Source organism: Grampus griseus, assembly GCF_964374135.1.
Source record: "Grampus griseus genome assembly, chromosome: X".
In the NCBI taxonomy this organism is placed as follows: domain Eukaryota; kingdom Metazoa; phylum Chordata; class Mammalia; order Artiodactyla; family Delphinidae; genus Grampus; species Grampus griseus.
The window spans coordinates 101455029-101481669 of record NC_138999.1 but is presented as its reverse complement, the minus strand read 5'-3'; the positions used below and the strand labels follow the sequence as shown (position 1 = coordinate 101481669).

Below are 26641 nucleotides of genomic sequence, written 5' to 3'. Positions count from 1 at the left end.
CCCTTCTCATTAGAGACAAATTATCTTTCTTAGAGCATGTCATGGCCCTGCTCAAATTTTCAATGACCCTCAGTTACCCACGTGGTAAGGCTCCCGTGCCTGATCTGGTATTCAAGGTGCTCTCACAGTCCTACTAATAATATAAAATAATAACAATCTGTGACATGTGTGGCGTGCCTACTACGTTACAGTTTCTGGCTAAGTGCTTTTCTCATATTACATCAGTGAATCCTCATAATGGCCTCGTGTGGTAATTACTGTTATCATCTCCATGTTACAGAGGAGAAACTGAGGCACGGGGCAATACCAAAGGACCAAATCGACTCCATCTCCCAAGACTACCCAACTTCACCTAACACACTTGTCCTGTACACACTGCCTGCCACACTCACCTCCTTTCTGATTCCCTTCCTTGGAGGCCCCACCTCCTTCAAGAAGCCTTCTCTGACCCCAGATCACAGATCTGGACTCATATAGCACTGGGTCTCTGTACTACCTTGAAACAATACATTATTATTGTGTGTCTCATCTCCCCAAACAGGTTTGAACTCTACGTGTTACACCTCTCTTTCTCTCTGCCCTCCACAGTGCCAACACCTTGTACTAATAAGGTATTCAAGATATACTTGGTGATGATGAACTCATTGATTCCTAATACTGTCTGACACATAAGAAGCCCCTAATAAATGGTTTTAAACAGTCACCAACGAATGAGGGAAAAGTAAACAAAAAAAAACAAATTAGGGCTTCCCTGGTGGCGCAGTGGTTGAGAGTCCGCCTGCCGATGCAGGGGACACGGGTTTGTGCCCCGGTCCGGGAAGATCCCACATGCCGCGGAGCGGCTGGGACCATGAGCCATGGCCGCTGAGCCTGCGCGTCCGGAGCCTGTGCTCCGCAACGGGAGAGGCCACAACAGTGAGAGGCCCGCGTACCGCAAAAACAAAAAACAAAAAAAAACAAATTAGTGAGAAATCCCTTATCCGGTAAAATGAGTGTAATCCGTTTGTTAGCTGTGAGAGACAGACTAGCAGACTTGAGCGTACAGTGTATTAATATATCAAAAATAAAAGATTTCCTCTTCTCTTTCTTCCAGTAAACATAGTGACCTTGGCCTCCCAGCAATTATTTTAACATCAGCTGTGTTTTCTTAGGTAAAATCCTCTTTTGATTTGTTGTTCTCCCACTGCAGAAGGCCAAAAACCCTCCCGTAACAGTCAAAGAATAAGTGAGAACTTTTAGACTCTGGATATATAACAAATGGCTCTGTTTTGTGCAAAGAAGAAAAAAGAAAGAAAGAGAGAGAAAGAAAGAGAAAAGAAGGAAAGAAAGAAAGGAAGGAGGGAAGGGAGGGAGGGAGGGAGGGAGGGAAGGAGGGCACCAGAAGTGAGTCATACATCAAGCAGTTGAACTTGCAACCCTGATAACATACCCAGACACTTCAATGTTTAATTGCTACGAACGGGGAGGAGGGAGCTTGAGAAATGTGACCAAATTGAGCCAAGAAGATGCATAAAGGTGGGTGTCCCAATGGGTTGGCCAAGAATCTATAGCAGATTTTTTTAAAATGAAAAACCACCGTCAAGATCAGATTCTTCCTTATTCCATACATCATTATACCCCTTAGGAAAAACAGTTCTAAATACCATGCATGGGAAGGTCACGTCCAATATCAGAGCTATCTAGTCCACACTAAATTCCTTCACGGATATGGAGAGAAGCTGAGAAAAGCAGATGTCTCTAGCAGCTACTTGGGAAAGAGAGCATGGAGGTTTCTGTTAGGACTGCAGTTTCTGCCTGAGAGATCGTTTATTCTCTATGCTATCTAAAACTTCTCTCCAAAACTTTCCCAGGAGCTGAAGAGAGGCGGTGGGGCGTGTTCTCATTATCTAGAAGGTACAAATTGGGGAAATTAATCACCTATGACAAGGCCTGTCTTGTTTTAACATGAACACCGGGAACAAAGCAATTATGAGCTGAGCAAGGTGGTCACCGTGCCCAGACAACCAACAGAGCTTCTGCGAGAGCTGCGTGTGGCCAACAGCCGCCTCCGTGAAAGGACATGCTCGGGCACTGAGAACTGTGACTTGGAGAGTGACACACATCATTAGCAGCTCTCCTGTAGCCTGGGTTCCTCACGGCTAGTTCTCAGCCAATAATGGGGAAGCTCAGCAAGCACTTCTGGGAAAATAATGACAACTGCAGAAAACGGTGCAGACTATATCTAAACTGACCGAGCTGGTGGAAAGGTGTATACTGGGGAAAATACAAAGGTTTATTCCATAAATACGGGGTCTTCCAATCTTCCAATATGAAGAACTCAGCTTGGTTTCTTCACCAGCCCCTTTTCCCTAGAGCCCGTCACCATCGACTTGAATGTTCTTGCAAAACTGTCTGGCAGCTAGTTAGGGAGGCTGAACTTTCTAAAGCGGCCCATATACAAATTACTTTGGCTACATTATTCACGTCGCATCACAGGTCATGTGGTTGCCTTCTCAAAAGAACTTATAAAGTAGGAGTCTTCTGATTTCCTTTTACCTCCTGGACGTTGTGGAGTCTTTTCTAACCCTCTTTCCTCCGTTTTTTTTCTTTCTAACCTCTCATGATTCTCTCTCTCTTCCTTCCGGGCTATTAGATTGCCTTATTTCTGAGAGTCAAAAGGGCCAGGAAAAGGACTCGGACTTGTTGATAAAAAAAAACAGTGTAAAGTGGTCATGCATGATTTCAAACTTTCCAAAGGACTGATTCTACATAGTTTTTAATATCCAGAAATTTTTAAGTGAATAAAGATCTGTAAGCTTACACCTCACTCTAAAAGACACCAAGCTGCCCTGCTTTAATCCTGTCATCCCCAGAAGGATCTGCAGGCCGGTGTCTAACCACAGCGCATCCAAGAAGTGCAGATAAAATAGGAGGGAAGACGCACGGCTCCCGTAGGCTGTTACTTGCCAATGAGTCATGATTAATGCCCAGATCCTTCTGCTGTAGCTTCCCGGTTAGTCTGCTGTGTATTTGCAGGGGCTGTCAACACTTGAATTTCCTAATAGAAACGGTTCTCTGCTCTCAACTCTGCGAGCTCTAGCCCTGTGGTGCTCATCGCTGAAGCCAGCAAAGCTTGTCATCAGTGTGGGCTGGAGTTCCTTGCAGGCAGGGGACTCTGGATACACCAAAGGTAAAACTGCCACCACGATCAGGAAAGTGACTCAGCCAACAGCATACGTGAATCATCTTCCCATTTGCTTAGGAGAGGCACTAATACGCTTCACTTCAAAGATGTACATGGCAGAAACAGATAGGCAGAATTTTTCCTTTCAGAATGTCTCCTGAACTTTGCAGCCCTTTACTGCAGTTCTTCTGTCTATGCCTGAGCCAATCCAGGCCTGAAGCAGGATGAATGTGTACGATCCCCCATCCTGCACAGGGCACCCAGGGATACAAGCCTGAGGCCTCCAGTGCACCTCAGCTCATGGGCCTGGATTTCTGCTTTGGCCCTCGCTCCAACCTCCAGCCTGACAACGACGAAACTGCCACCCATGCCCAATCCTCTCCCTGCCCTGCTCCATACTCACACGCCCTCTGTTTACATAGGGAGAGAGGGCACAGTAAACACTGCAAGTGTCCGCGAATTTCAACGATGTTAAACTAAATAAGAGTTCAAACATAGTTCTTATAGGAAAAAAAATTTCTTGGCAAAATCCCTGACGCCTTTAACTGAATCTGGCTGGACCTTCTGGAGGTGAAACCAGAAGAACACGGGGTGTATTTCCAGCTCCCAGAAATCCAAAATGGAGAGCCACAATCCAGAATAAAGAATAGCCGGGATAAATGAGCTCCATAACCAGAGACAATTCCCAAAGCTCATTAACGGCCTTTATATCTCAAATTATTCCTCACACATTTTTTTTTAAAGAACTGTGTAGCACAGACGACCAAATTGGCTTACCCTTCTTCTCCTTCCTCTGCCTACTGTTTGGTAGAGGTTTTAAAAGAAATAAGTGTTTTTATGTTATGTGAATTATATGTCACTTAAAAAAAAGAAGAAGAAGAAAGAAGCGGCCAAAATATGAACAGCTGGGGATAGAAAAGAGGAAAAGCAAAGAGCCTAGCTCAGCAGCAGCAGAGCAACAATTAGCTGGAAACAAGCAGCAGCTGTCCCCTTCAGCCGGGCCACGTGGTCACCAGGTTGCCTCAGACACCCCCCACCCCCCCCACCCGCCCCCCCCAGCCCCCCCACCCGCGCCCCCCCACCCCAGCCCTGCTTCATGAATTTATGGTTCCTGCCTGCCCTTTGTAAGCAGTGGAGTTTGCAATCTCAGGGGTAGGCAATACAAAAGCTAAACAATCAATCTTTGACTAACTGATTGAATTGCTTTTCTATTTCTGTTGTAACAAATTACCACAAACTTAGAGGCTGAAAACAACATAAATGTATTAGCTTACAGTTCCGGAGGTTAGAAGTCTGACCTGGATCTCACTGGGCTAAAATCAAGGTTAGAGCAGAGCTGTGCTCCTTCCCGGAGGCTCTAGGGGAGAATCCACTTCCTTGCCTTTTCCAGCTTCCATTTCTTGGCCCTTTCTCCAGCTTCAAAGCCAGTAACACAGCATCTCTCTCTGACCCTGCTTCTGCCCTCACATCTCCTTCCCCAACTCTCCTCTTCTGCTTCCGTCTTCCAGTTTAAAAGGACCATGATGGGCTTCCCTGGTGGCGCAGTGGTTGAGAGCCCACCTGCCGATGCAGGGGACACGGGTTCGTGCCCCGGTCTGGGAAGATCCCACATGCCGCGGAGCGGCTGGGCTCGTGATCCATGGCCGCTGAGCCTGCGCGTCCGGAGCCTGTGCTCCGCAGCGGGAGAGGCCGCAACAGTGAGAGACCCGCGTACCGCAAAAAAAAAAAAAAAAAAAAAAAAAGGACCATGATAATTACATTGGATAATCCAGGCTAACCTCCCTACCAGCTGATTAGTGATTTTAACTCCCCTTTGCCATGTAAGGGAACATTTACAGATTCCAGGGATTAGGAATGGCCACCTTTGCATGGGGGTCTTTATTCTGCCTATTATATTAACCAATCTGTAGTTCACAAATTATGAAAGAAAATTTAAAGCATGCACTTTTCACAGACAACTGTATTTTGATTTACAATATATGAACTCCTAAAAAAGTTATATGTAAAGCAAATTATAATTTAAAGTCATTAGAATAACTCGCTATTGAAAGGAATCCTGTGAATTGTTTTGTAAAGATATTAACTTCCTAATGTCTTGTTTTAGAAATCCAGATTTCCATACATTATATTTACTTAATGTTGAACTAAAACTTAAGTACGGGTAGAGCATTTTAATATTTTGAGAAGGTTAGGGGAAGGGAGTGCAGTCAAAAACCACAGAAGCATTTTCTAACAAACTGCCCAGAATTTTCACCTTCACACATGCACTTCGGAACCCGGTAACTCTGATAGGTAATACGATAAATGCCTGAGTCTCGCTCACTCAGCTAGGAAGCATCAACAGTGTGCTGATTAAGATCAGAGGCTCAGGCATCAGCCTTCCTCGGTTCAAATCCCACCTCTGAAAACTCGAAGCTATACGACCTTGGGTTAATCACTGAATTTCTTTGTGCCTCACTTTCCACATTTGTCAACCAAGAATAATAATAATACCTGTGTCTTAGGGCTGCCATGAGGATTAAAAGAGATACAGAATATGAAACATTCAGCATGGTGCCTGGCACATATTAAGTCATCAGTAAGTGGATTTTCTTATCCTCACCACGTGCCAAGGCCCAGGCTTAGGTGCAAGAGACACACAGGAAGCATCCTACCGCTTGGATTCATTATTTTCAGGGCTTGAAAATGAAAGTGAGAAGAGGACATGACCACTAAATGGAAAGCAGCAGGCAAAATATTAAATTAAGATAAAATTTGAGTCTCCCTTTGGTAGACAACCATGGTTTCTGCTTGCAGGCTGTGTGAAAGATAGAATGACCTTTAATACTTAATGGAAGTGTGAATCATCCTCGGCAAACCACATGATGTTCTACTGAATATCTGGAAGGACAGTTATATTTGGTATCAGAGAATAATTCGGTTTTCCGCTCAGAATCTTCAAGTAGCTTGTTAGCTTTACCTTCGGATTTTAATGGTTCTCCACAGACTCCCGAACAAAAGCCAACCTCATGTCCGAGGCACTCAAGGCCACGCACAAACCCCGTACACAAACTCACTATTCTGGCCAGACTACAGAAGTCCCTAGTTCTGACAGCACTAAGGTCCCGCTTGGTATAGTAGTTAATTTGGTATGTTTCTTATCTAGTCTGGAGGCTTTTGGAGGCCAGGGATCCCATCTTAGCGAGCCATATGTTCCCCACAGTGAACAGCGTATAATAAGCACCTAATTAATATCTGCTAAAGAAACAGAGTACCCTATTTGTCTACTCATTTACATTCATTTTCACACAGGAACCTTTGATGCCTTTTTTGTTTCAAAGCTATTTTCTTCATTCAACTGACAGCCTCCTTTTTAAACATCCTGATTCAGAAGGTAATAATTACATTTCTTTAAAAAGGTGTACTTCTAAACTCATCCTGAGGGTCAGAGTTCTTAAATTCCATACATTTGTGAGAATCCTCTCACTAAAGATTTTTTTTTTTTTTGGCTAGGGCTCCTTGTAAGAAAGTTTGAAAAAGAAATATTGTTTCCAGACAGGCTAGTCACGGCAATATCCTTAAAATGATGAAATAATATAATAACTACTTCTTACCTTCATGGTAACCGTGATGGTGCTATTTACATTGGCTTTATGCAACCAGCCTTGTTTTATCACACCGCCCTTCTGAGAACATAAAGATGAGGAATCCTGAAATAGAGCGAAAACCATCAGTAAAAACAGCAGCTGGCTTGGCATCTAATCAAACAGTCGGGGGGCACGAACTAGGCCCTGCCTCACTTTCCAAAGCATAAAGTTCCCCCTACCCCCACCCCCCCCACCGTGAAGATGCCTGATGAAACTTGAAATTGTTAACTACAGGATGAAGGGCTCTGTGCCATGCACACAGTAGGCACTCGGTATTTACTGGATCGTATGGACTGTCTTCTGGGAAAGTTTTCTGCATTACATAAACAGTCAAACTGCACCTCAAAATGTCACAGACATCCGGGCCATCTGTCCCAAGAGGGATCTATCAGGCAGGACAGGCCAGATGAATCACCATGCCACATGCCCAGTGCGGGAAAAGCAACTCTACAAGCGCGTCCCACAGGTGGGAAAACATGTTTTATACACACATCACAGCCCATTTCACTTGCTTTTTCCTAAGCTCCATTTGGAAATGCAACAATTAAAAAAATTTTTTTTTTTTGCGGTACGCGGGCCTCTCACTGTTGTGGCCTCTCCCATTGCGGAGCACAGGCTCCGGACACGCAGGCTCAGTGGCCATGGCTCATGGGCCCAGCCGCTTCGCGGCATGTGGGATCTTCCCGGACGGGGGCATGAACCCGCGTCCCCTGCATCGGCAGGCGGACTCTCAACCACTGCGCCACCAGGGAAGCCCCCTAAAAAAAAAAAATTTTTAAAGACACTCGTCAGCTTGAAAGCTGGCCCCAGATCATTCAAAAACAATTCTTTCCCTCATCTTTTCTCAGGGAAATCTCTCAGCAGAAGTGATCTTGAAGAAACCAGCGCAGTTGCCCCCATCTTTACCTCATCCTTCTCACAGTCCTCATCAATCTCAAATACATGATTGGGAATCTTTTCTGGTCGCAGAGATTTGCTGAAAATACAAGAGAGTTGTCTTAGACACTAAGCAGAACAGACAAAAAAAAAAAAAAGGCAAGATGAGTAGACTTCTCTCTTTCACAACCAAGGAAACGCCAAGATATAAGAAGGAGAAATTGTTTTCTCCTTTCCGAAGTCAGATTCTCCCCTCTGACTAAACTTGCATTACCTTTTGTAAAAGGACTCCCACATGTGCAGCCAGCAGCGAAGACGTAACTAAGCCCAAATGGCAGAAATTGCAAGGAATGTGTGCCAGAGCTGTCACTGGTGGTGGGACCTTATCCTTCCCAGGCCTAAAAGCAACATCAGGTCACTCTGGCTCTTCCGTCTGTTTGCTGTATGACCCTGGACTGATCATCTTAGGACTCAGCTTTACAGGACATCTTTAAGACTCAGTTTTCTCGTCTGGGAAAGTGCCTTGAAAACTACAGAAGGCTACACCAAGTCTTATTTCTCCAAAACATCTCCCGTATGATACCCTGTGAGGTTAATAGTATTATGGATGAGAAAGGGGAGAAAAGCGAGGGCTCAAGTGACTGAGTGACTAGCCCAAGGTCATCCAGCTAGGAAGTGGTAGAAATAAGATTTGAACCCTGACAGCCTGGATCTTGGGCCGGGGCGCTCACGGCTGCCCTTCAACGCAACTCAAAGAGATGTACTTTTGTCGAGAGATGTCTGGGGCCATCAAACTGAGCCAAATGTCTTCTAGCTTCTTCACTGACAGCACTAGAAAATGCTCACTACATTATCCAGAATCAAAGAAAGATGATCTTATGGTCAATATAGATGTACCAAAGCCAAAAAGTGAACTCGTCCATCTTGGAAAACATTTCAATGAGCAAAGTTAAAATATATCCAATTACCCAAAATACATTTACCAAACATGCTGGGTGTTTGAGGTTTTGCTTTATGTTATAATTGAGAAGCTTCACAAATGGTTTGAAAAAAGGTAAAATGTCTAATAACTGTCCTCTTGAAAGTTTCCCTTAAATTCTAAACTTACCATGGCAACATTCGAAAGTCCCCAGAGAAGTCTTCATACTTGTAGTTTACCACATGCCAATCTGTGCTATAAGTTTTAATACACTGAAAGAAAATAAGAATCTTTAATTTGAAATGTAGGAAAAGTACATGTATATCTGCTTTTTTTATGTCTGGTAATAGGCTGACAGACTTTTAAAAATCATTTGGGGAATGCTGGTACTGGGCTCTTCCTTTGGGGATTAACCATGTCTTCCTAAACCAGTTGGTGGCAATAAATACCAATTCACATGTTCTCTTGGACACTCTGACTCCAAGTCCAAAGATTATTCAAATAAAAAAAAAAAGACTAAGAGGACTTCCCTGGTGGTCCAGTGGTTAAGACTTCGTGCTCCCAATGCAGGGGGCCTGGGTTCGATCCCTGGTCAGGGAACTAGATCCCACATGCCGCAACTAAGAGCGCGCATGCTGCAACCACGGATCCCGCATGCCGCAAGAAAGATCCTGCATGCCAGCAACTAAGACCCGGCGCAGCCACATAAATAAATCAATAAATAAAAGTAAACAACGTCCTTTGCCTTCTAAAAAAAAAAGAAGACTACGAATACAAGCTACTTGTGAAAGTATTTAAATTGTATCCTCTATATCACATCATATAGACTTGTTATGTAGGTCAGTTAAGTTCTAGTAATTTTATTTTCCATTTACACTAAAGAAAGAGTATTTTATTTTTTTAATTTTTAAATTAATTTTATTGGAGTATGGTGCTTTACAATGTTGTGTTAGCCTCCACTGCACAGCCATACACATACAGATCTCCCCAGGAAAGAGTATTTTAAATACAGTATATTTAAAATGAATGAATGATGAATTTTCTTCTGTGGCCTTTGAGCCTCTTACCTCTTTGACAAACAAACTCTGGGCCCTCTTCTCACCATCTTCTGGTACAGTGGACTGCACCGTTCTGCGTTGACGACTTATCACCGAGATCTAGAAGACAAAGAACATCCTCGCTCTACGAACGGCCTTGAAAAATGCAGTTTTGTTCTTTAAAGAAGTGCTTGTGAACTCACAGATATATCTTCCATTGGAAACATAAGCAGATCTCGGAGGGGGTCGCTGTAAATCTGGGTTTTTCTTTGGGTGATAACATTCTCATAGTCCAAGGGCTCAACAACTTTGGTCTTTTCCTTAATGAGAGACGAAAAGAAAGTTAATACTGTCAAACTCACGAGAGAGTAGTTCCTCCTCATCATGTGTCAAAGATACATTATTTCACCAAAGAAGGGATTATTGATACTCAGCAATTAAAGGAGACACTTTTATGAGGGAAATATTCTCCATAATTAGACCCACACACCAAATACATACATACAAACACAGATCTCTCTGCTAAACACAAGAGTTCAGGAGAGACAGCCCTGTACTCTGCTTATCCGTGTGCCACCCAACAATTTATCGAATTTAAGGCAAAACAAAAAGTGGCATATATGGAAGCCTGTCAGTTGATATTTACTGAGTATGCACTATTCACTGGGTAACTAAAGGGGAGAAAAGTAGCAACATTCCTGTGCCTACCTGGTACCAGGCACGCTGTCCAAAGGACATCTCAAGTTTCCAAAGAGCTGGGGCAGGCATGGGTACTGGAGGTGCTTGATCCAATGGGCAGGGCATGAAAGGATGAGGTTCCAGGTGGCAAAGTCAGGGGATCCCTGTGGGACTTCCAGGTGACTCGGCCATTGATAGTAGGGCCACAGCCCGAGGCCAAGGTTACAAGGAGCAGGGTTAGTGACCCTGAGAAATCCAGGATGTGACTGATTTAATAAGAGTGATAACAGCATCTACTGAGCCTTTTCTAGATACCAGGCACCGTGCCAAGTGCTTTCTCTACATTTTTTCACATAAGACTCATAATAACCCTATGAAATAGATTAAATCTTTGTTCCCATTTTACGGATGAAGAAATCCTGGACTCAGAACAGGTTACGTAACTTGCCCACCTTCAGAGTTGGAATTCAAACCTGATTCTGTGACTCCAAAGCTCTGTTCTTTCCACCTCATATAGCCTTTCCTCCCCTGAGAAATACAGCAAGATACTAAAGTTCAAGGTACTGAACTTGGAATAGGATCCCATCACCTACCTTCCTATCATCTATTCCTTCACTGAATTTACCCTGATCTGATACACTGTCTATTTTATGGCTCTGCCTGTTTAAGGGCAGGGATTTCCCTTCATCTGTTCACCACTATAACCCTAGCACCTAGAACAGTACCTGGCACTCAGCAGACAACCAGTCATTAGTGTTGAATGAACTTGGAGATATTCAGGTTCTACCAGAGCCATGTCTCAACACACTACTGTAAACCCAGGCGGGTATATATTATTGACTTCTAGTAATAGCGTTTTACTTAAATTATTTTTCTTAATAATTTTATAATGAAAACTGTATAAAGAAAACTTGAATTTAAGATATATTAAAACTTAACAGCAAAATGGAATAGGGGTTATATTTGTATTTGTGTACATAGTATTTGAGGCAGTCTCCAGTATACTGTATCCAAACCATCCTTTGAGAACCGTTTTTATACATGGTCACAGCTATATCGCAGTTCCATATCTGAAGGGCGTCACAGAGTTTCCTCTGTAAGACTAGTTAGTGAGAGTAAACCACTCTAACGAATGAGAATCAGTGTTCAACAAGTCTAAAAGATCCTAACAAAAACAGTATAGAGGTGCCTCAAGAAGTTAAAAATAGAACTACCATATGATCCAGCAATCCCACTTCTGGGTACATACCTGAAGGAAAAGAAATCATTATCTCCAAGAGATATCTGCACTCCCATGTTCACTGCAGCATTATTTACCATAGCCAAAACATGGAAACAGCCTAGGTGTCCATCAAGAGAGGAATGGATTTTTAAAACGCGACGTGTACATATATACAATGAAATATTGTTCAGTCATAGAGAAGAAGGAATTCCACTACTTGCGACAACACGAATAAATCTTGAAGGCATTATGCTAAGTGAAATGAGCCAGACAAATACAGTATGGTATCACTTATACGTAGAATCTAAAAAAAAGGAGAATGGTGGTTGCCAAGGGCAGCGGGGTGAGGGAAAACGGGGAGACGTTGGTCAAAGGGTACAAACTTTCAGTTATAAGTTGAGTGAGTTCTGAGGATCTAATGTACAGCACGGTGACTATGGCTAACAATACCGTATTACATACTTGAAATTTGCTAAGAGAGTATATCTCAAGCATTCTCACACACACAAAAAAGGTAACCATGTGAGGTGACAGATGTGTTAATTAATTCCGATTGTGGTAATCATTTCCCAAGGTATACGTATATTAAATCGCTGTACATTCTAAATATATACTTTTATTTTTCAATTATATCTCAATAAATCTGGGGGAAAAAGATCCTAACAAAGATATATTTCATTTCAAGTCTTAAATTTGGATTTATTGACCCATGAGATCAAATGAAGCAGATCATCCCTATCATGTCTATGGATACCCGTGCAAAACAAGCTGAAATAAAAGGAAAAAGACTCCTATTTTGTGAACTCAGAGATTTTTCTGATAGGAACATTTGACCCCCTTGTCCCATATCTACCATGTTTCGTGGACCCAAGTGAAAGGACACTGTGAGTGAAGCTTGAGCCCTAACACTTAGAGTCTGTGATCAATTTCTCAGAGAAGTTAAGTGAATAAAAGTCCCATCTAAAAAGGCAAGCCTGGGAGATTGGGACTGACATATACACACTACTACGCATAAAACAGATAACTAATGGGAACCTGCTGTATAGCACAGGGAACTCCACTTCACTTTGCTGTACAGTAGAAACTAACAACACTGTAAAACAACTACCCCGATTAAAAAAAAAAAAAAAAAGGCAAGCCTTAGAAACTGAATTTCAAAGTTTTGCTTTCGGTGCCAACTATCTTCCCAATACAGATTGCAAAAACAGTCCTCCAATTTCATTGTTTAACCTGTTGAATTAGCATCTGCTAATCTTCTCTGCACAATAATTTCACAGGCACCTGCTCCAAGTAACTTTGAAAAAGAAAATCCTCCTTCAGCTTTCTAACCTAGTTGTCAAATTACTATGCTAAAGGATACGTCAAAATGAATCACTTGTTGAAACGTACAGTATATGCCTTCTAAAAATGAAACTTCCAGCTCTCCCTGTGTTTCAAAGGCCACATATTCATGTTACAGAAAACGAGGTTTCACTTTTCATAGAAAACTGATTCAACTAAGCATTCTCGGTCTTCACTCCTACTCCTTTGTCAGGGGTAGCTCAACTGCAGAAGAAGCTGGGGTGGCTATTCTGGGTCCCACAAATCTTCCCCTAGAAGAAGATCTAGGCCCGTGAATCAGCCTTCATTTTTACAAAAAGAAAAAGAGAAGGATTAAGGGCCCCCTCCCATCCCCCAGCTGCCTCCGATCCCCATTTGTTTCTCCAGCCCTCTCCCCGGAATTAAAAGCACAATTCGAGCTGTCAGTAGGATTCAGCTGTAACTCTGTTGGCATCAGAGACAAGGAAAACCTTTGACTTTTAGAATTACCATGACTTAATGGCAGCTCTGCCCGGCGGTCTAGAACATAACCCTTATCTAACTTTCCTATTCAGCTTTATGATTTGATTATCAGACTTACAGGGTTACCCGAAATAAAGCTTCCATCACACACAAAAAGGGTCTTTCTCTCAGGTTTGGGCACTGCCTTCCTGCCAGTTCGTGCACTGACTGGCCTGAAAAGGTGCTTTTTCCTAACGCAAGAAAACTGTGTTATAATAATCAGTAGTTTAGGGCTTCCCTGGTGGCACAGTGGTTAAGAATCCGCCTGGCAATACAGGAGACACGGGTTCGAGCCCTGGTGCGGGAAGATCCCACATGCCATGGAACAACTAAGCCCGTGAGCCACAGCTACTGAGCCTGCGCTCTAGAGCCCGCGAGCCACAACTACTGAGCCCACGTGCCTAGAGCCCATGCTCCGCAACAAGAGAAGCCACCGCGATGAGAAGCACGCGCACCGCAACGAAGAGTAGGCCCCGCTCGCCGCAACTAGAGAAAGCCCATGCACAGCAACAAAGACCCAATGCAGCCAAAAATAAATAAATTTATTTTAAAAAATAATAATAATCAGTAGTTCATAAACACCCAAATAATAGCAAGGTCTCACTGCGTCCTTCTATAAGTTCTGTAGCAGTGTTAAGTAAAAGGCAAAAGCATTTATATAATCTGAAGAGAAGCGAGCATATGTTTCAGTCTTCTCTTCCTAAGTAGTGACAGGAAAACCGTCAGCCTAAATTTGGAACCTACTCAGTTTTCACCATGCAGGGGAAAAAAAAAAAAAGGTTTGCATTTGAAAGTTCTCATTCACTGATTCCTGAGCTCTCTTGAAATAACTTGCTGCTCATATTATTAGGGTTTTGGTGGTTGTTTCACTCCAAGATGACTCTGCAGTCTTTAAGAAAACACTTTCAATACATATTCTACCCGTTTCTTAACCAAAACGCATCAAATAGACAAGGAAAATACTATCATTTCAACTTCGTACATGAAGAAACTGGCTCGGAGCTTAGGATCAGCTATCCACATCTAGCGGTAGAATCGGGATTCAAATCCAAGTCTTCCAACTACTGAGCCTTTTTCTGTTCTTAAGTGTCTCCCAAACTCGACTTACTCATGGTACAATCTTCAAGATTTCTGCCACAACTTCTGCACTACCATATACTTCGTATTTTTCTTCAAATCAAATCTCTCTTTCATTGAAATACATTTATTGAAACAGTAAGCTTTATATTAGTCCCCCAAAGGAAAATAAGTCAATATTTTCCTAATCCCCAAAAAATAAAGTTTTAAATGTCAACCTTTGTGCCATGGTTCAGGACACAGTACACCCTTCCAGACTCAGGCCCCTCGGACCAAATCTAAATAGACTTCCAAGTGTAAGCCCTCAAATTGTGAAGAAATGCACAATTCCGCAAATGGAGATAACTTTCTGATGTCTAACATAGAGTGAAAGGACAGAGACTGAAAAAGGGAACTCATCCGTACAGATTCGCTTACAGTCTGCTTCTTGGTACAAAGAGAGGATGCAATGGATTCTTACTGGGAGTCCCTAACAGCATCAAACACTTTAAGACTTTATGATTTTGTGGTGGTCCCTGTACATCCACTGTACAGGATGACTGATCTTTCATCATCTTAACTATGTATGTATAAATGTAAAACCAAGCTTGCGACCCTAAAATGATATGTAAATATGTATATGCAGGTATACAGTCAACCCTCCAACCACTCATGTATTTACAAGCGCACATTACTAGTAAGCCGGTTTATGCTCTCATTAGAAACTTAACCGTATCATTTCAATTGCATTTTTAAAAAGCAATCATAATCGCGTAATATTTCCGTGTCAACAGTGCAAAATCAGCCTGGTTACTTTTTTTTTTTTAAGGAATTTTGCCTTTTTTAAAATTTAATTAATTAATTTATTTATGGCTGTGTTGGCTCTTTGTTTCTGTGCGAGGGCTTTCTCTAGTTGCGGCAAGCGGGGGCCCCTCCTCAGCGAGGTGTGCGGGCCTCTCACTATCGCCGCGGCTTCTCTTCTTGCGGAGCACAGGCTCCAGACGCGCAGGCTCAGTAATTGTGGCTCACGGGGCTAGCTGCTCCGCGGCACGTGGGATCTTCCCAGACCAGGGCTCGAACCCGTGTCCCCTGCATTGGCAGGCAGACTCTCAACCACTGCGCCACCAGGGAGGCCCCAGCCTGGGTTACTTTTGCTTAGATATTACACCAAAGGTCACTCGTTTGCTGGTAAATTTTCGACTTTTAGAAACTAGTTCTTAAGAATTCTAAGAATGTCTCTTCTGCAAGTCTGAAGTGAACACTGGCTTCACAGAATCCCTTCTGTATCACACTGGGAGGGAGAGCAGAGCAGGCAGAAGGCTTAGCAGTGGGGCACGGAGCCAGTTCAAAAATCTCCCACTGCCACCCGCTTCTCCACATTAAGTTTTGGTGCCAGACGGAGCACGGCAACGACTGGTTTATGAAGGAGAATGATTTAGCCCAAAAGTTAGAAGCTGATTTTTGCAGTATTGTGATCAGACTGTTTCAGTGGCATCGGAACATAATCTTATTGAAAATGACGACCATCTTAGAAAAGAAGGAACAGACTCAAAAAGAGGGGGTTACTCCGCAAGTCTCTCCTTCCCATCCTTCCCCCACCTCCCTCCCTTGGGAATGTCTCCAGACCCCCTAAGGGATTTAGCTCCCCTTTTGTTTCAGACATTTGGAGCAGGGTTTGGAGCGCTTTCTCCAGAGATCTCAAAATAACACTTTGCGCTCAAAATGGCCACTGGGGACATGCTGCTTCCGGCAACGCAGAAAAGAAAGTGGGTTTGGTGGTAGAGCACACTTATCAAGTCCCTGCTAAGGTCCAGGCTGTGTGCTAGCCCTTGAGAAGCTCACGGTCTAGAGCGGGAGGCGGATGAACCCAAGACGTTTAAGTTGATCACAGAGGCTGTTATAACCTGAAGCACCACTTGGCTTCCATGCATCTGTCAGACCCTCTGATACCACATCTTCTTCCAACAAAGCGACTGCACAAGTGTTCTTGCACATTAAAGTGTGCAAGCCCATCTAGTCACATTTATATCAGAAGAATTTCCCTGTATGGGTATATGTGGTCTCGGATCATTTCATCTTGTCTTCTACTTTAGTTGATAAATTCTGTAAGAAATGAGAAACGTCACCACTGCAGACTAGAGATTTCTAGAGGGGGACCCTACACAGCATGGCAACAAAGGAACCATAACTGTAAGGAACTTTTTCGTAAGTTTCATGTCAAGAGTATTTGACTTTGTTATGACCTTGTCTTTCCTCAATCGTATGATTACCTTTCACCAGCTCATTTCTTTCCCTCTTTCCCAAAAGGAACTCAAGTACCGAAGAAGCTTTGAATTAATATAATCTGATGATGATGCTAGGGGAGGGAAGGCCATCTTTTCAGTTAGTATAACCGACTTGGCAAAATAGACACGAACATATTTTATTTTATAAATTTATTTATTTTTATTTTTGGCTGTGTTGGGCCTTCGTTGCTGCTTGCAGGCTTTCTTTAGTTGCGGCGAGCGGGGGCTACTCTTCGTTGCGGTGCGCAGGCTTCTCATCGCGGTGGCTTCTCTTGTTGCGGAGCATGGGCTCTAGGTGCACGGGCTCAGTAGCTGTGGCTTGCAGGCTCTAGAGCACAGGCTCAGTAGTTGTGGCACACGGGCTTAGTTGCTCCACGGCATGTGGGATCTTCCCAGACCAGGGCTCGAACCTGTGTCCCCTGCGTTGGCAGGAGGTTCTTAACCACTGCGCCACCAGGGAAGCTCGACACAAACACATTTTAATAAAGGTTGTTTTTCAGGACAAATGTTGGCACAAAAACCCACATACAAATCACATTCAAGACACTGACCTTTCTTAAAGCTAAGAGCTAAAGGGAAAATCATACTTTTCATGAGACCACGGGGTCATGCTTATTCCTAATTTACACCTTGGCTCTCACATCATTCCTGTGACAGCCCAACCTCCAACCTCTCTCACTCACAGCTCATAATGTCCTTCCCAACCACTGCGGCATTTTCTCACATATAGCTGTAATTGCATTGTGGGTACTTCGCATATTCGTCTCCTTAGCGGGATTGTAAACACCTGGAGGGGGAAACAGTGCCTTGTACATTCGCTGACCTTTACACTGAGTATTAATATACACCAAGCTAAGCATTTTCTATTATCTCACTTAATTCCTTCAAAAACCCTGCAAGGGAGGCTCTTTTACTGTGCCCATTTTCAGACGAGGAAACTGAGGCTCAGGCAGGTCCAATGTCACACATTAGTGGAGCTGGGATTCAAATCTATATCTGATGGACTCCAGAGCCAGTACCCCTAACCATAATACACATAAACAAAAACAAAACACTTCCCCACCCTCACTCCTACCATGTTTAATTTCCTTGGATGGACTTGACATTTTAGGATTTGCTAGCGCTTACTTGAACTACACCATCATTTTTACCAAAGTCAGATCTTGCCTTCTCATCGCCCTGATGACGCTGAGCGTGAGTGGCTTACAGGGCTTGTAATGTAATTGGATAAGGAGTTTTACATTTCTTAGCTGCTGCTTCCAATTTAGCATTTGCCGTCAATGAGTAGGGATTAGCACCTTAGGTCTTTTACTTTGGGGAAAGGAGCTGGCAGATTTGACTTCAAGTGGGTAAGAATCAGATTACCAAAAAACAACAGTAAGATACTGTCAAGGGACCGTGTCTAATTCACCTCGGTATCCTCCACAGAGAGAACCTAGAAGACAGCCGTGAGAACTACAAAGCCAGAAGCTTTTGTGGTGCATGAGGGATAACCGGCTGAATAATACAGAGAGACTGATCCTACATGTATGTATGCCTTCCAAGCTAAAACGGCAGCATACAAGGAGAGAGGGACAAGTCATTGATTAGCTAAGGCTTTCAGAATTCATTTTCAGATCCCAGCTTGAATTTAATTTCTGATTCCAAGAAATCAGCAAAATGAGGTTCTAAAGGTATTTAAATCTAACTGAGGAAAAAGAAAACTCATTTTTTTCCCTGTTTAGAGTTTTCACATAGGGAGGAATTCTTTTTAAATGCCAAATTACTTCCCTTTTCTAAGTCTATTCGGCTATTTATATAAACTCAAGAACTATTTTTAAAAACCTACAAAGAATTTATATTATTTTTTTAATCACAAAATAAACAAGTCTCATATGTACTATATGATTAAATCAAACTCGGTTAACAAGTGTTTTTCATTACAGCCAACTCAAATATTACGCAAATAATCTAGATTATCTACAAATGAATAAATAGAATTTCCATGAACTCCATACCCCCAAACTTCACTTTAACTGATAATCATGTTTACTCAATATGCTGGCTGACAGGTAGGAAAATTGATTTGAATTCAATCACTCCTTACGTTTTGTGTCCACTTTCTGCTAGTATTTAAATGACTCAAAGATAAGACAAGGGTTTCCCTGGTGGCGCAGTGGTTGAGAGTCCGCCTGCCAATGCAGGGGACACGGGTTCGTGCCCCGGTCCGGGAGGATCCCACATGCCGTGGAGCGGCTGAGCCCTGCGCGTCCGGAGCCTGTGCTCCGCAACGGGAGAGGCCACAACAGGAGAGGCCACAACAGTGAGAGGCCCGTGTACCGCAAAACAAAAAAAAAACAAAAAAAAAAAGATAAGACAAAAAGAGGTAAAAATGAAAAGAAAGGATTGAATAAATTGAGAGAATGGCAAAGTAGCTTTTTGAAACTAGAAGAACACTCTTTCTATTCTTTAGCAAGCCATTATTGACAGAAAGAAAGAAAATGCACCTTGGTTACACATAATGGCTTTCTTTCTAACAAATTAAAGAATTTAACAAGTTCACATAGACCTACAAAATTATTACAGACAATTCGTTCAAGCAAGGAGAAATTAGACTGTGTGCCCATCAACTAATTTATAACCTGCCTTGGATCTTCGTTCCCACTCCAGTAATGACAGAAAAGAAATCTTGTTGACTTTTTCCTGAGTGTGACAAACAGAACCATAACATACCTTGCATTCTTAAGCAGAACAAAATGTAAAGTGCACTGATGTTCTATAGGTATGTGGATTTAGCCAGCTAGATTACTTACATTCCATGAAAACATAAAAACCCAAAGGTCCTGTTTGTGTCATCTGAAAACAGCAGGACAAGCCTATTTCGTTACAAAAGCTCCGTAATCTATAAATCAGCCAGCCACACATCATTTTCCACACTGGATCCAACCACTGGTCTATCCATCCCATTAATCTGCTCCTGACAATGGAGTAAAGAAAATCGATGGGCCCCATTTTGAAAACCAACCTTGACGGGGGCAAAAACGCACTTTTCTACAAATATTTTCATTTTCCATAACTAGTCATATTGGATCTATCCATTAATTGAAATTCGCTCTGCCTTTTTTGAACCTTACCAGTATTTTCAGTGTATACCACTTCATGAGATAATACATTCTAAAAGCTATTTGAAATAAATAGAGAGGTCCTTTGATTTTTCTTAAGTTTACCTCTTTAAAATATCAGGAGATGCCCTATGTCTTGGTATAATATTCCAGTATATGGTGACCTGAGCCATGTTTATCCTATCTACCCACTTGTGATTAAACAGGCAGACCTTCCAGTAGGCTCTGCCTTTTGGTGACTTGAGGCAGCAATCTACAGATGATCTTCCTGGTCATGCTGCATGTTTTACTGCCCTTCCAGCCCTAATGCATCCTGGGCAGACGGTTCTCAGTGTTCAGTCTACAGTCACTCCCATGTTGCTCTAGCGTAGCATAATCAAGCTCAAAACCTACTCTCCTAGTAATAAGTTTCAATTATCTCCCCAGCTCTTGTCCATCCAGAAACTCATCTCTCACTTTCCTGTCCACATTATCCAGCCTCATGGGGTCTCACTGGGGTACAGCTCCTAGAGCTTGGCCTCTCTCAACTCTTAGGAAAGGGTGTTAAATCAGACCAGCATCCCTTGCTTAACCATCCCTTGGCTATTCAGCTTTTCTACACAACTTCTTCTTTAAAAACTGCCTGTATATCACCTTTGTTTCCTTCTTTAAGCCAATTCCCTCCCTATGACAAACCTGTATCATCAGAGATACCACTTGATAGGAGAGTCTTAGGGGTTGACCCCTGTGAAAGGTTCTTTGAAGTTCTTAAGTTAATATCCTTGAGGTGATTAAAATGTTATACAATCGATGTGATGGTTGCACATATCTGTGACTATATTAAAAACCACTGACACAGACACTTTAAATGGGTGCGTTGTATGGTATGCAAATTACATCTCAACAAAGCTACTAAGAAAGCTAGGGAAAAAAAATAACCTATCCAGTTTCACTTCCTTATACCTAAAAAACCCCTCCCCTATTTAGGAAGAAGAGTTCCCCGTACAGCAACCACCAGGCCCCTCAGTAGAATGGTTAGGTGTCAATGTGTGGGGATCCTACACTGTAGCTAGGCTGTAGCCAGAGATTCCACTGGCAGGCCTGGAACAAAAGTGAGGCTTGCTGCCCTGTAGCTCCCTGAGGGCTCTTCTGGAGCTCCTACACACAGAAACACAAAACACACAGCTTAGTTCTGACTGTCACTGAGCATCAACCATGTGCCAGAGGCAGTGGGCTACAAAGCTGAGAAGACAAACGTGGGCAAGATGTGGGTGCTGCCCTTCAGGAACTCATGAGCTTGAAGGGAAGACAGACGCCCTCAAAAGAGAGTTAAAATACGATGGGATAGGGACTTCCCTGGTGGTCCAGTGATTAAAGCTCCGAGCTTCCACTGCAGGGAGCGCGGTTCCATCTCTGGTCGGGGAACTAAGATGCCATGCGGCGCAGCCAAAAAAAAATACACGATGGGCTAAAAATACACGATGGAATACGAGCTGGGACGGGGACACAGAGAGTGCTGTGGGGATGCAGATTAATTCCACGGGCGAAGGAAGCTCAGAGAGGAGGTAGCATGTGCGCTGAGCCTTGAAGGACTGAATAAAAACGCCCATGGCAGGCAAGGTGAAGAAAGGCATTGCAGGCAAAGATGAGAGCGGAAGTAATAGACGAGGATGAAACGCATGTGTTCAAGGAGTCTGGGGATGCACAGAATAAGGAGAAATGGCCGGGAAGAGCTGGAAAGGCACGTTTACGGAGGACCACAGATGCCAAGGCCATGAGATTGGACTGTTTCCTAGTGTAGGCGATGGGCAGCCAGCAGAGAGGTTTTTAAGCAGGGGAATGACATGAACAGATGTTTTACTCATATTTATGCACTGCAAGCCAGAAGGTCAGCGCTAATGGAAATTAATCCATAAAATGACAGCATAGGCTGAAAATTTGCCCCATTGTCTACATTTTCCAGGAGCAATACACTGAATTATGGAAAACTACTCATTAGAGTTGCATACGAAACTATTGAGGAAAATAAAGTGAGGGCTCTGTTTCTGTGAAGAGCTTTTCTTTAACAGAGAAATAAAGAGAAATACTTGCTTGCATCTTCCTTGTGACAGAGATTAAATTCGCCTGAACATTTCATTTTGAAAAGATCAACTGCCAATCTGCACTTAATCTGTTTCCAACACCTTTTCAATGGCTAATTTGATTCAGAATGGTTAAATTTTCGATGAAACAAGTTGGATCACGGTATTCCTTTGTTTAAACCCCTTTAATGGTTCAAAATAGCCTGCAGAGTTGGTGATTTGTGAAGCAGAGAAAAATGTTGGGGTAAAAATGGGAAAGTCACTACGTTCTCCTGGAGAATGCATAATATACTAATATAATAATAAATGTTCTTAATTAAAATTAAAAACATAGCCTGCAGAAAAAAGCTTGAACCGTTTAGCAAGGCTTATAAGATCTGGCCTCCACCCCCAGCCTCCAGCCCAGGCGCTCCAACCCCCGTGGGCAGATCTCCTAATGGGCCCTGTTACCCCACCTTTCCTGCTCCTCTGCCAGTTCTTCCCCCAGCCTCACTGCAAGACTCCGTGAAGCTGCCCATCTTTCTAGGTGCAAATGGCCACTCCCTCCTACCCACTGCTACCCACCTCCTCAAACCCACAGCTAGTGCCTGAACTTCCTTCCCCATCCTAGTCCCATGATGAAGAGCTGAGGTGCCCATTTCCTTTTCTGCCTCTCCCCTCACTAGAATGAAAGCTCTGTGATTCAAGAGCCTTTGTCTGATTCACGGCTCTATCCCCAGCACCCCCAAATTTTATGTTGAATGACTGAATGAGCAAACTATGAATCCACTGTCATTATCTTTCTTTCTTTCTTTTCTTTCTTTCTTCCTTCCTTTCTTTCTTTCTTTCACATCTTTATTGGAGTATAATTGCTTTACAATGTTGTGTTGGTTGCTGCTGTATAACAAAGTGAATCAGCTATACATATACATACATCCTCATATCCCCTCCCTCTTGCGTCTCCCTCCCACCCTCCCTATCCCACCCCTCTAGGTGGTCACAAAGCACCGAGCTGATCTCCCTGTGCTGTCATTATCTTTCTAACCCTCAACATTAAGATTTCCTGCCTCTTCCAATTTTTCAAGATGATCACCAACTACAAAATGCTCACTGAAATACGTCCAAAGGAGCCAGGCTACTGAACACTTTAATAATGTGAATCATCACTCATTCATTTCTCTTTTGGTAAATTCACAACATCATATATGAAGTTTTCATAGAACCAGGCACACCTACATGAAGAAGTGTAAAGTGTCAGGAGGTAGAAAATCGTGTTGGTTGGGCATTTGAATTAAAGTTGAGAGAAAGTTGATGACTCCAGCAAAACTCATTTTGTGCTGGTAACAGTTCTCCCATTGCCAAACTTCCTCCTGAACAACCTCTCTCTCCCCATCCCTCCCTTCCCTTGAGCTCACATTTACTGTGTGCTGAATGTGCCCAGGGTATGTTTTCTGGCTTCCTTCCCTAAAAGTTATCCAAAATGCATCCCGCCACACATGCGCAGAAACTCTAGCGAGAAGCGCTCCCCACACCCTTATCTAAGCATCCCCGTTTTGCAACGTTCCTCATCCGGTGCAATGCCACTGCAAGACCTCAGACTTAGAACAACGCTGCCTCTACAAGCCTCCACCTATATTATGTGGCTGAACCACTGTCATAATGGCAAAACTATGTCTTTCCCAGAAAAGAATCTCCACACCTTCTCCCCAAGACAATCTCCAACTAGGCTAACATCACCCTTGCCCATTCTCTCCATGTTACAGCGCATTCCTGTCTTGCGTACATTTTCATTTCAACCTGGACCCCGTAGCCGATAGCCCTGTCACTAGTCCCTTGTCATTCGGAACCACATCCATGGCCGCTCCCCAGCCCTAGATCAAGCCCCCTGCTTGCCCGTCTTTGCTGCTGCAGGAGAAGAGCCTGACTGAGTGCTCAAGGCCTTCATTTACGGGGATACAAATCCTAGGCTCAGTTGGGCTCTCAGTCCCACCCTCAAGGCTTTTACTTACTCCTTGTCAGCTCCCCACGACCTGAAAGAGAACAGGACACTTGAGGTTTCACGGATGGAAAATCCCCTCTCTTACAGTGGCGTCCTGGTTGACCTGCAGAGCTTGCTGCAAGGGCTGTTCTACTGAATCCGATGTCCCCACGCTGACGGTAACAAATTTCATAAAACCCTGTATCCTGCCACATTTATTTGGCAGTCAACTCCTTTCTGGGTGCCACTTTCTCCATTCCTAATTTGGTTCCTCATCTGGGGTCCTAAGTGATCCTTGGATGGGCTACGTGGGATCTGTGAAAGTCTGAAGTTATATGGAAAATGTTCTATGTACACCTTTACGGGAAAAGGATCCAGAGCTTTCCAGAACCTCAAAGGAGTGTGTGACCCAAGAAAGGCTAAGATCTACTGCCTTACTAACTTCATACAAACAGACTGCGTTATTTTTATATAAGACTTACTGGTTTTGTGTCGTTATAAAGCAATACATGTTCACTGAAGACTCTTTAATCTAAAAATGTAAAAAAGAAAATGAAAGTTCCTTAGAATCTCATCATCCAGAGAGGGTCACTGTTAGTGACCATTTTGATGTTTCTCGATCTCTTTTCAATTTTTGTCTCCTTCTAAATTGGATTCATACTGCTGATTTTTGATAGTTACAGGGTTCGAGAAACTTCAGAGTACAAAGAATTTGGGACCAGTGTTCACAACTGCCTTTGATTTCCAAGCCCATCTACCAACAAATATTTCTTGAGCACCTGCTGTGTGTATGACACACCACTCCAAAAATCAACAGTAAATCCTTATCCAAGTTCTCACACAAGGTGTTTAAAAATTCTAGGGATTTCAATAGGCTGTGCGAAGTTCCAGCCTAAGAAAGAGCACATTTTAGCTTAAAATGACTGGACCTATATCAACCAGAAAAAAAAAAACGGGGTCAGGTGGCAACAATGACGTAATTATAGACTTGGAGGAACACTAGAAGTCAGATTTTTTTTTAAATGACGGTTCTCCTTTATTACCAAAATGCGGACTCTCACCTAATGATATATTTAAAAAAAGGTGATAAAACAAAATACACGAGATGCGACTATATAGTAAAGGCCTGGATCATCTCACACGACTCATAAACTCATTCTGAGGGAAATTCCCTGTGTTCTGAGCAATGACATTAGGGAATAATTGTGTAGTCTCCTGTGGTGGTGACTGTTCAAAGGACAGCGCTTGTTTGCTTGTGGAATTCCGCCGTGTTTAAGGAGTGTACTTATTTCACCGCCACTGCTTACATATTTCACAATCAAGATAATTCTGGACAAACAGAATCATTGCTTCTTTGCTTTAAATATATATAGGCAGAGGATGAGCCAACTGCAAGATTTCTTACCATTTCAAGTCCACTCCCTCCACTGCACTTTTCATCCCGTATTTAAACACTATCCCATTTTCAAGCAGGAAAGCAAATACGTCTCTTGCAAGAATTCAAGGCCAAGTCCAGTGAAATGCTTCAGAGCTTTCTCTATCAGCCATCCCGTCCCTCGCTAAACCACTGAGGCTTTTCCTCCTTCCTCTGACCGTTGGAGGCCCCTCTGAGGGAGCAATCCAGGCCTGACCCTGCAAGAGTTTCCTGGAACATACTGGCATCGACTGGAGAAGCCACAGCCTCTGGCCAGGTCAAAGGCTCGGCCCTGCTTTCTTGTCAACACCTCAACCTGACAGCAGCCACCTGCAGGCTGTAAGTGAAGTGGCCATCGGGCAAGCAGGCCGAGGTGGGCCCGTAGCTGTGCCTCGGCATCTTTCTCTCCCTCCGGGCTGTGACCAGAGCTCCTTTCGGAAGGCCTTGAGGCAGCCAGTGGACTGCAAGAGTTAAGAGCCCTCACCTTCTCTTAAAGCAAGAGCCACACTGTCTAAGAGGGACTTGAACTCGTGGCTAGGGCTCAGTGTGTAGCATGAGAAAGACCGAAGACCTTAAAGCCCTCTCATACACTTTTCATAGAACTGCAGCTGGAAGCCAGACCTGCTGACCCTATTAAGTCCCCATGATGTGCTCAACAGCTTTGAGAAACGACGCCTGCCACAGCGGCTCCTTCTTTCACTACTATTTCTTTTCTGTTTGGGGACTGTTTAAGGCACCAAAATTTCACGGGGGAGTAAGGAGGCGCTATTGTACTACCTACGCAGGAAGTGGCAGAAAGTGAGCGTCATTTTACTGACAAGAGGAGAGTAGTTAAAAGTAAATATGGTCAAATGAAAACACTAAAGATTTCTGTATTCTGAGCGATGGGATTATAGGTGATTTTTTTTCTTCTTTTTCTGCTTTTCCCCCAATTTTTCTAGCACAAACCTGTATTGCTATTATAATCCAAAAACATAAAATCAATTTTATTAGCTTTTTTTAATTACAGTAAAATATACATAACATGAAATTCACCATTTTATCCTTTTTTTGTTTGTTTTTTTTGCGGTACGCGGGCCTCTCACTGTTGCGGCCTCTCCTGTTGCGGAGCACAGGCTCCGGACGCGCAGGCTCAGCGGCCATGGCTCACGGGCCCAGCCGCTTTGCGGCATGTGGGATCTTCCCGAACCGGGGCACGAACCCGTGTCCCCTGCATCGGCAGGCGGACTCTCAACCACTGCGCCACCAGGGAAGCCCCATTTTATCCATTTTTAAGTGTACACTTCAGTGGCATTAAGTACATTCATATTGTTCTGCAACACCACCATTACCCATGTCCAAATTTTTTCAGCATCCCAAACAGAAACTCTGTACTCATTAAACCCTAACTCCCCCTTCTCCCCAACCTCCAGGAACCTCTAATCTA

The 26641-nt window shown here is 43.3% G+C and overlaps 1 protein-coding gene across 1 annotated transcript in view; it reads right to left on the bottom strand.

Annotated features, from left to right (window-relative positions):
* The window catches only part of DOCK11 (dedicator of cytokinesis 11), a gene marked incomplete at its 5' end in the record, with an annotated part of 190438 nt that overhangs the window by 139926 nt on the left and 23871 nt on the right, over positions 1 to 26641 (bottom strand). Inside the window, 5 exons of the mRNA XM_082680876.1 lie at positions 6757 to 6852; positions 7696 to 7765; positions 8774 to 8856; positions 9652 to 9741; positions 9825 to 9941. Coding sequence (XP_082537002.1) covers positions 6757 to 6852; positions 7696 to 7765; positions 8774 to 8856; positions 9652 to 9741; positions 9825 to 9941 — 456 coding nt within the window. The remainder of the gene's footprint in view (positions 1 to 6756; positions 6853 to 7695; positions 7766 to 8773; positions 8857 to 9651; positions 9742 to 9824; positions 9942 to 26641) is intronic.